At 37.3% G+C, this 10,187-nt stretch overlaps 3 protein-coding genes across 4 annotated transcripts; 1 reads left to right on the forward strand and 2 right to left on the reverse strand.

Moving 5' to 3' along the window:
• Nucleotides 1-6: 6 nt before the first annotated feature.
• LOC111785864 (RHOMBOID-like protein 5) lies at nt 7-2,023 on the forward strand (the record flags this gene model as incomplete). The annotated part of the gene is made up of 4 exons (XM_023666224.1): nt 7-100; nt 1,158-1,333; nt 1,423-1,679; nt 1,755-2,023. Coding segments are annotated over 4 exons (594 nt in total), but the record flags the coding sequence as incomplete, so codon positions are not given.
• Nucleotides 2,024-2,353: 330 nt separating this feature from the next.
• LOC111785861 (O-fucosyltransferase 13-like) lies at nt 2,354-5,383 on the reverse strand. 2 transcript variants are annotated; one of them, XM_023666221.1, is made up of 6 exons: nt 5,167-5,383; nt 4,590-4,669; nt 4,172-4,242; nt 3,984-4,072; nt 3,522-3,743; nt 2,354-3,266 (listed from the first exon to the last, which is right to left on the reverse strand). In XM_023666221.1, the coding sequence occupies exons 1-6, from the start codon at nt 5,295-5,297 to the stop codon at nt 2,534-2,536; spliced, it is 1,326 nt and encodes a 441-aa protein (XP_023521989.1). In that variant the 5' UTR covers nt 5,298-5,383; the 3' UTR covers nt 2,354-2,533. The 2 variants fall into 2 exon arrangements, with proteins under 2 accessions (XP_023521989.1, XP_023521990.1); XM_023666222.1 differs by having other exon boundaries at nt 4,172-4,276; nt 5,167-5,367.
• A 535-nt stretch (nt 5,384-5,918) lies between these two features.
• LOC111785862 lies at nt 5,919-9,975 on the reverse strand (the record flags this gene model as incomplete). The annotated part of the gene is given in 7 exon segments (XM_023666223.1): nt 5,919-6,417; nt 6,560-6,622; nt 7,078-7,340; nt 7,791-7,945; nt 8,447-8,718; nt 9,048-9,190; nt 9,290-9,975. Coding segments are annotated over 7 exon segments (1,476 nt in total). The 3' UTR covers nt 5,919-6,159.
• Between the last annotated feature and the right edge of the window lie 212 nt (nt 9,976-10,187).

Consider the following 10,187-nt stretch of genomic DNA (forward strand, 5'->3'; position numbering starts at 1 on the left):
GTTTCGTGTATGTGGCTTCATGCTGGTGTTATTCATTTACTTGCAAATATGCTCAGCCTGCTCTTCATAGGAATTCGGCTCGAACAAGAATTTGGATTTTGTAAGCATTTTGAACACTGTAAACTGCTTTGTTTTTTTTTTTTTTTAGTGTTGATTCATAGTTTCACTTTGAACACTCTACTCTACAAACATATGTAGTTCAAACACTAAGAACAAGAGGGAGGGAGAGATTTTGCCTGTGTTTTTAGCCAGAGTTTTGGATGATTTCGTATCAGAAAGTGCTTTTAAGGGGGAAAACACTGTTTATGTGCTTCGCCTAGAAATATTTAAGGGTTTTTTTTAGTGTTTTTAGAATTTGTTAAGTTACTTTGATTGTTTAGTACAAGAATTTTGAAAAGTGATTTTATATCAAGTATGCCTAAGTTCACCGCTAGTAGATATTGTTCGTTTTGGCTCGTTACGTATTGTTATTAGCCTCACAGTTTTAAAAATTGCTATTAGCCTCACAGTTTTAAAACGCGTTTTTTAGAGAGAGGTTTTCACACCCTTATAAGGAATGTGGAGCCTTCTTCAATCGAAATCCACCCCAAAGGGGTGGATTGTAAGATCTCATGTCGTTTGGGGAAGGGACTAAGCATTTCTTATAAGGGTGTGGAAACCTCTCCCTAACAATTTTAAGGGTGATACATAACGAGCCGAAGTGGACAATATATACTAGCAGTAGACTTGGGGCATTATAAATGATATTAGAGTCAAACACCAGGTGGTGTGCCAATGAGGACGTTGGCTCCCAAAGGGAGTGGTTTGTGAGATCGAGGTGGAAACTTTCCCTAGTAGACATGTTCTAAAACCGTGAGATTGACGGCAATACATAACGGGTTAAAGCGGACAAGATCTATTAGCAGTGGGTTTGAATTGTTACAATCAAACATTTGTTAAGCTGATAAATAGACAAGTTGCAATATTGGACAAATATACATAAACTCATCGACATTAAATTTCTTTTCTTTTTCTGTATAAAAACAATACATACTTTTTGTTAAAAACTAATGTGTTGTCAGTTATCTGTCGAGTACGTACGTGTCATATTCATGTCTCGTATCTGTATCCGTGCTTGTTAGAAAATCATGTTTGGTTCTTGTTTTTGGTTTTGGCAGTGAAAATAGGATGTTTGTATGTGCTTTCTGGATTTGGTGGGAGCTTACTGTCATCTCTGAGTATCAATCCATCTGAAAATCCAACCATATCAGTCGGTGCTTCTGGTGCACTTTTTGGGCTTTTGGGCGCTATGCTTTCTGAGCTCATCACAAATTGGACAATATATTCAAATAAGGTAACCAAAAAGATGCAAAGAATCCTCTTTCCATTCCATCTTTCCATATTATATTGGGACCTTATGGCTTGTTTGTCATTGATACTCAGTGTGCAGCCTTCATATCTTTGATTCTGATCATTGCCTTAAACCTGGCAGTCGGATTCATACCTCACATCGACAATTCAGCACACATCGGAGGCTTCGTTTCGGGCTTTCTCCTCGGCTTCATCCTCCTTATCCAACCGCAGTTCGGATACGTTAACCATAAGTACATCCCTGCAGGGGCTGATGTGAAACGTAAATCCAAGCACAAATGTTATCAGTACTTTTTGTTGATCGTAGCTCTAATCCTCTTGATTTTCGGGTAAGCGAAACCGAAGCGACGGTATACTTTCCTTGTAGCTCGAGTTTTTTCTCGTAACTTATGTAATTTTTTCAGATATGCTTCTGGGTTAACAAGGCTTTACAAAACTGGTCCACAAGTATTGGAAAGCAACACTTTCTGAAGAGGCTGATGGGAAGCATAAGTACTTTGATTTGGTGATCGTTTGGCTGAGGAAAGTTTATAAGATTTTCCTTTGAAAGTGTAATTTAAACGATAAAATCATAATGTGAAGTTTAACTTCTACTCACTCGCAGCAGTAGAAGAATTGTATGTAGAAAATACCCACTTCTCCTTTTGTTTTATAGATCTCCTTTTGTTTTATAGATCTCTGTTCCTTAATCTCTAAAGATCCACACTTTTCAAGCAATGCAATGGAGAACGTTAGAGATTATAGAGGACAAATTTTTGCTCGATGCTTCATGTTTCCTTAGATGCTTTGCCTCGGAGATTATCGTCGATCAAAAAAATCTGAAGTTCTCAAAGATCTAAGTTTAAGTTAATCAGGAATAAAAGAGTTATAGAGCGATTGTGACAAATGGTGACCGCTTTTAAAGGATGGATCTTCATTTTTAAGCAATCAGAAGGCATATAAAGTCCTTATGATCTATGGTTTCCAAGATTAAAGCAACCAATTGAATGACATCACAGAGAAAAAGATTAAGAATGAAGTAGCATATTCCTGTTCAATGGCTGTAATCAAAACGATCCTTGTCTATTCTATCAAAAGATGGGTTACAATTTTAACTGGAACAGCATGTACTCAACATGGAAAACTTCGTTTACTAAACACGAGGAAAAATGATACCAAAATGAAAAACCCGAGGTTCTCGAGCTCAGAGTTTGAACTCACAAAAGCAGTCGGACAATGCAGATCCCCTGCCCATGACGAAATCATCTCTATGAGCCTTCCACAATGCTTGATTCAGCTCCTTCCCTTTCAGACCATTGTAAGTGAACTCTGCAAAAGCTCGTCGACTTAAAAACAATGTCCTCTGCTTTCCGTTGAATGCGCGCATTGCTGCGACCATCTTGTCCATATTTCCAAAGAATGTTGCTACATAAGAATCACTATTAATAGACACATAATAATCCAGTGCAGCTTTTGTGTTACCATGCATGTTTGAGAAATCGTCGCTACTGAGGAAACTAGACTTGGTTACTACGTTGGTGTACACTGATGTAAAGCCTTCCATTTCCATCAAACCATCACCAGCAGCCAAGTAAATATTTGTATTAGTTGGAATATGGAGTGCTTGAAATATGAGGGCTGTCTCACGAGGGGTGAGAGGACATTTCCCTCGCTTTCTCCATATTTTGGCTAACTCTCCGGTCCATGGTTTCCTATCTACCCGAGCGGCCTCAATTGCTTCTAGAGAAGCAGTAGAAAGTCCTTGATATTCACATTGGCTGTAAGCCACCATATCTGGCTCGAAACGAAGATGAAGAGAGAGAAAGGGCTTTGGTATCGCTTCCAAAAGTTTCTTGGCTTTCTCCTCCACGGGTTTAGCAAGGCGCAAAGCATTGTAACAAGCTTGACATAGGGCAGCTTTTGCATACTGAGGATACCTGTAAAAGAATTTTGGGAGGAAAATATTTAAGAGCATTGCCACAGACTAAGCGCATCACTGAAATTAGAGAACTACAGCAAAGACAAAGAAGATAGCAAAAAAGAACTCCTGTACAACATTGCACACACAATTGAAACTGAAACGAGGTAGCTGTCAATGCTTTGGATGCCAATCGGGGCGTTGTTCTATCATGGTACTGACCTAAACCAAACCAAAAGGACGAATAATAAAGAATACTACAACTCTGAAGTACCTATCCCTTCTCTGGCTCATTGCTGGAGTTATTGAAATATAATGATGTTCCAGCAGGGATGGTAGGACACTTTCAATATAATCGAACTGTCCTTTGCGTTTACTACAATCCACATGATGAGGCTCTTTGGACGCGAACTCTGGTGGCAACTCTTTAACAACTTTTACATAACCATTCATCTGACTAATAAAATAGTCAACATCAAATACATCTGCAAAACCACTGGAAAAAAAAGCAGCAAGGTTAAACCACATGCAAGCAGCTTATAACATTTTCTTTAGTGAGTGGAAAATGTATTGGAGTATTTTGACACCCAGAAGTCAGTAAATGAACATGTTCGATAGCATCATAAGGAAAAACCCAAGTTAAATAAAATTACCATTTGTGAATAAAAAGTTGCAGGTAGGTCTATGCATGAAATAGAACATGGAAGGCAAGTGAAAAGATATTGGCATTAATTACCTTGATTCATTCCAATATGCAGCCACTTCAAACTTTGGCAGAACCAGAGTAGCATTCAACAGCCGTGCTACGCCAACTCCATCACACAACTGCACACATGATAAAGAGTGTCAGCTTTTAGCTAGAAAGCTTTAACCATGTAATGAACAAAGTTAAATTACAAATATAGAAAAACCATTGAATATTACATCTCTTCTCATCTGATTGAGCCCACCATAGCAATCCACGCGTATATATCCATTGCTATCAGCAGGCAGAGCTGCAGCATTTCAACAAAAAACCAATCCAAATGTCTGCAATGAAAGCCAATTAAAACTGACTCAGACTATCAAAACCTATCAGAATCCCCCCAACCCTTGTTACAATCTAACCATTTTTCCTAGTACAACATAAAGTCCATATAACCTTTTATATCTTATTACATGCATATTGTCTGCTGTGAATTCCTACTAAAGAATTTCCCAGTACCCAAATCATCATAATTCGTCCAAAGGTTGTGGCTTACAAATTAAGTAAACTTGCTATTCCATTATAGAAAAAAAGTTGAAAAGACAGAAAAACATGAGAGTAAACAAGAAGTTGTCGCCAGAAATCAAATCAGTTTACCAGGTCGGTGACCTTGAAGCCACCACTTGCAAGGACTCCACTCTGCTATCCTTCGAAGACTCCATATATCCGTGTAGCCTCTGCAATTAAAATTGGATCAATTTAATCTTCTGTAGTGTAGAAAAACTATGTCAAGTCTTTCAGCTGAAACTGCTAATTACACTCTAGATTTCACAAAAAGAACTAAAAAAAATGGCACCATTGAGGAGGAATGAGAGGTAGGGGGGACGATACACGACAGAGCCTCTATCCTATTACTAGATCTGAGACGAAGAAAACCTTATTTTAACTTCATCTCGTGAAATTCCACTCAAGATCCAATTTCTTTATGATTTCTCCAACTCTCAATGCAACCACACAGTACAAAGCAAGCAACATAAACTAATTAAGAAAGAAACACAAGTACATATTCTCAAATGATGCAAGATCAAGCAGGATTTTCACTATTTCTTCGGGAAAAAAACGCCAATATCGAGCAATTTTTTCATTTTAATTGCAGCTTTCAAATTCATGATCATCCAATGATATACTCGAAGTCAGAACATAAACATAATGAAAAAGGGAAAGTAAAGCGCACCGTTGATGAGCAGAGGAGACTGAAGCGCCGGGGAAAAGCGAAGAGGACGGCGACAAGAGAAGCACCGCCAAGGTCAAACAAAGACCGACAACAAGAACGCTAAAGAATGGCTTCACTGAGACAATAAACATTTCAGATCCAGCAAAGCCTTCTTCCTCACCGTCCACAAGAACGGATCTAGCCCAAGATGTTCTTATTCGAAAAAGAAAATTGATCGGAACTCAAAACGGTCCATATAAACCGGAAGATTTCTTTTCCCACAACTTTATTATTTTTACTTTTTTTTTTTTTTTTCCTTTTTACAAAATTATTTATTTGCTCTTATTCATTTTTTAAATATTCTATTCTCTTTCAATTTTAAACATTTTTTTAATTTCTTTTCAAACTTTAGAATGGCCAATCAAATTGAAATTAAAAAAAATATATATATATATAGATTTATAAAGAATTGGGTGTGGTGTGGGTATGTCAAATAGTTGAATTTTCATAATTTCTTTTTTTTTTTAATATATAAATAACAAAGTTTCTATTGGTTTTTTACCCTTTTAATTCGACTACCGGGTACCATGAAACACCGCGGTAAAATCCCACATCAGTTAGGTCGGTTGGAGAGGAAAATAAAACACTTTTTACAAGAGTGTAGAAATTTCTCTCTAGCCGACGCGTTTTAAAACTTTAAAGAGAAATTCAGAAGAGAAAGCCCAAAGAGGAGAAAAAATCCAAAGAAGTCTGGTTACGATGGTGTTGCGAAGGGGGCTAAATTTCTCCAGTTTTCTTAGCAGAACAAGAAATAAGAACACGAAAATAACTTACATTCAGAAACCACCCACCTAGGCAACGTGATTTCCTGCAACAAACTGTACCAAAAGAGAGAGAAAAAGAAGAAGAAGAAGAAGAAGTACAGCATACAATTCTCCTCCTCCTATAGCATTCATTCAATTTGTCTATATTCTCAAGCATGTAATGTAAGGTAAAAATAAAAACAACAGAGGGTTAATGGCTTGAGTGGCTCTTTGATTTCTGCAGAACTTCCTTCAAAACTACAGCTATTCTTTGGGCCATGTGCTGTTCCAGAAACATTTGCCTCACCCTCTCGTATCCTTTCTTTCCGATTGTCAGCCTTCTCTCGACGTGTGTCGCTAACTTCACGATGCTCTGTGCCAGAGGGGTCACGCCTTCTTTCCCTGCAGGATGTAGCAAACCCGTCGTTCCGTTCACTACAATCTCCATTGTTCCTCCCGCAGCCGTTCCCTATACATATATATATATATATTGGGAAAATAGATGGAATTCAGCAGATAATAAGATCAAATGCACAGAGCAGTAACATTTTTAGAAGTTTTCTTTGAAGGAGGTGGAATTGGAAAAATGTACTGCAAGGTAGACAGCTTACCAGCACGGGCAGCTGAAATGCCATTGCTTCAATCGTTATCCTTCCAAAGCATTCTCCCCTCCCCTACACATTTACAGTAAATTCGAGCTTTGATCTAATAGGTTTCGTTCTTGGAAATAAACAGGGAAAAGTGGATATATATGGTTCCAATACACACAATATAAATCAAAGACCATGACATTATACTCGATGACCAAAAGTTTAATCAAATTACAACATATTTTACTACCTCCCATTACAGTCTAGTTCTAAATGCTGGTTTCATTGATAGCCAAAGGTTTAGTAAGGTAGAAATAGGAAGTCACTTAACATTGAATTGAAATGTTTCTTTTAAAAACTGACGTTTGGTGCAAGATAGAGAAGAGAACAAATGAATCAAGTAACGTTAGCATAAGAAAAGTACTACATTACTATAATTTACCATCTAAAAATGGAAAGACGAGCAATGAAACTAGCGGTAACATACACAAATAATCTCACAGTTTCTCGCACGAGTTCGTAAACAGTTATAGTAGTACCTGGGAGTTTTGAACAAGAACATCAATAGAAGCTAGATAAGGAGCCACAGACAGGGTTTTGTTGACGAAGTGAACACGATCCTGAATTTTGTTCTGAACGACAAAGTTGCGTAGTTCTGTTTCAAACTTTGTGTGAGCACTCATGTCACTGCCAACTACCACTGCATGTATCCTTGGTACCCGCAGCTTTTTATCTTGGATCATTCGCAAGCTCTGATGAAAGGCTCGGAGAAACAAATCCTGACCTTTCCCCCGTGAAACACCTAGAATCACATCGATTATGTGTTGCAATACACTTCATATTAATACACTTCTTTGAAAATTAAGTCGAAGAAAAACCAAATTAGTTCACATTATATAGAACTGCATCTTCAAAGAGGCTTTATTCTATTTCATTGTTGCAGCTGGAGGAAATAAGTTTCCCAGGACTTGACAAATTAAACAACAGAGAGCATCTCATATACAGGAAGAGAATCATATTATTCTGGAGGAAAAAGTTTGTTGTTAATTGAGAGAAATTCTATATTCTAAAAAACGGTGACTGACCCTTCAATTTTTTTTTTTCAATAGCTAACAAAATTTTGTATAGGAACAGAAAATGTCAAATATGCCTTGTCACACAAACAAATAAAAAAAATAGACAAACCAACCTAGTAATAGATAAATGAAGAAGCTAATGTTGCAGAAGCATATCATCAGAAAAATGAGCTTACTATTTATAATTGCAAACAATATATCTTCATTCCGAACTCCAAGTGACTCACGAATATGCTCTCGAAGAACCCTCTTGGCCACATTATTTTCAGCCACTTCCATAAGGTCTTTACTATTTCCAAGATGCACGACATAAGTTTCAGGCATTTTAATTCTGGAAAAAATAAAGATAAGAAACTTTTTAGATTATGACCAAAGGATTTAGGAGAGTATACAAACTGCAGTTGCAAAACAATCAAAATACTTCAAGCACACACGTAGCGTGAGGAGAGATCTGAATTATGACTTGCACTATATTTTTAAGCAAAAACATACGCCTCATGAAAATATGTAGGTCCTCAAGAGTTGGCTATCAAACCACCGTCGTTAAAATTTTCCTCACAGCTGGGGTAACTTTCAACAGCCCAGGGAAAAAAGGTGGACCAGTAGTCCTTGATAATACAAATGATAGAAATAAGTACCTAGTGGAACATTTTACACTTCAAGATCAAACAAAAAGATTTCCATAGAACATGCATGTTTTAGAAATAAATCAAGATGTGGAATTGATAAAAAGGAAACAGAAATGAGATAACACCTAGCTAGCTTACAATTATACTAGTGAAAGCATCGACTATTAACGATGAAAATTCTCGTATCTTTATTGAGATCATACCCTAATCGTTCCCGCGTTCTGTTTTGCCAGTATTCTGCAGTTGTATGTGAATCAATCATGGCACCAGCAACAAAAGGGAGGTGCTTCACATACTCAACTTTGAAATAGTTCCCACGCATCTCGTGAATCCACCACAGAACCTTCGGAAGAACACGGGGAACATTCTCCTTGAGAACAGCATCCAACCATTTTCCAGCAACAGCAGTGTTCAGAACAACCAAATGAGCTTTTAGAGCAATATCAATAGCTTCTTGTCCCTTAGCGGATAATACCTTAACGTCAAAAATCTCATCCTCAGTCACCAAAAAACAAGTGAGCATTCTTGTAAAGAAGAAAAGACATAATACACTATCAACTATAGAACATGTACAATTTGCTAGTATTCCAGTAATTTCGACGAAGTAGCTAACATAATCAATACCAGGATCATTGATTGTGAAATAAACAATAACATGTTAAAGGGCAAAGCAACTAATTATGGAAGCCAAAGTTAAATCCTCGATTTCTATAGCATTTCTCAACATAACCAACGATTGTTAATTTAACAATGTTGCAAGAAATTTATGATCAAGTGCAGAAAATTTGAAAAAATGAATATAACCTGCACTCCTCGATCTAACATCTTGCGCTCCAAACTGTATACTACTTCATCAGGCTCCGAGGTCATTTGATTAGTGATCCAAACAACTTGAGTACCGACACCTCTCAACAAAAAAGCAAGCTCCATGAGTAGAAGAGGCCCACCTGTACCCAAACTAAAAGCTCTTAGTCAAATTTCCATAAAATTTCCTTCCAACAGCAATAGCTGGGGAAGTTCCAAAGAAAACACAATTCCAATAATACCAGAAAGAGAGAGTTCATGGGAGACCAAGAGGACGAGCTTCGACTTCATGAAATCAAGAGGATTCGGAGCTTTTCTCTCGATTTGAGAGGACCGAATCTGAGAGTCGATACCCTTTTCTTCCACAAAACCTCTATTCCCATCACCGCTACACGAATCAAACGTAGTCCGCATAATAAAAACCGTTGCCGTGGAAATGGAAACCAGTGCCAAGATCATCAACGGCCATCTCTTCTTCGTCATTGTAACAGTTAAAAACGGACGTTTCATCATCCGTATCGCACGAGATTGATCGAAACGGCGTGAATTCGATTCAACTCGCATAAGCTAATCGCAATTCAGCGAAAACTCTCGATTCACAAAACAAATTAGCACAAAGAAGTGGAAAAATGGAATGAACAATCGAAAATCTTGCAAGAGGGGAAAGAACCCCATAAATTCAACCAAGTAAAACAACAACCTGGTGAATTGCAAATGACCAATCGAACTAAATTTAAGAGGTGGAAGGAAGATAGCTCATTCCTCCATTTCACCACAAAAGTACAGTAACGCGAAATCAGTGATGAAGAAGAAGAAGAAGGGAGAAAACTCCAAAGAAAAACGGCTCCGCCACTGCATGTGCAGACCAGTTTAACTTCAAGTTCAGTGATTGATTTGCAAGAACGACACCCCAGACAGATCCAGGGCAAAAAGAGGGCTAAAACTCAAATAATATTAATATTAATAATAATAATTATTATTATTATTTATTATTATTTGACGACAATGGTTACGAGGATAGAGTGATTAATAGAAATATTTATAATTTTAGTATTAAATATATTTTCAAAATTTACAAGGGAAGGGCTCATAAAAGCTATATTTTAAAAAAAGGTCCCTAAAACCAAACAGATTCCTTCC

The sequence above is a fragment of the Cucurbita pepo genome, unplaced genomic scaffold, assembly GCF_002806865.2.
Source record: "Cucurbita pepo subsp. pepo cultivar mu-cu-16 unplaced genomic scaffold, ASM280686v2 Cp4.1_scaffold000784, whole genome shotgun sequence".
Taxonomy (NCBI): Eukaryota; Viridiplantae; Streptophyta; class Magnoliopsida; order Cucurbitales; family Cucurbitaceae; genus Cucurbita; species Cucurbita pepo.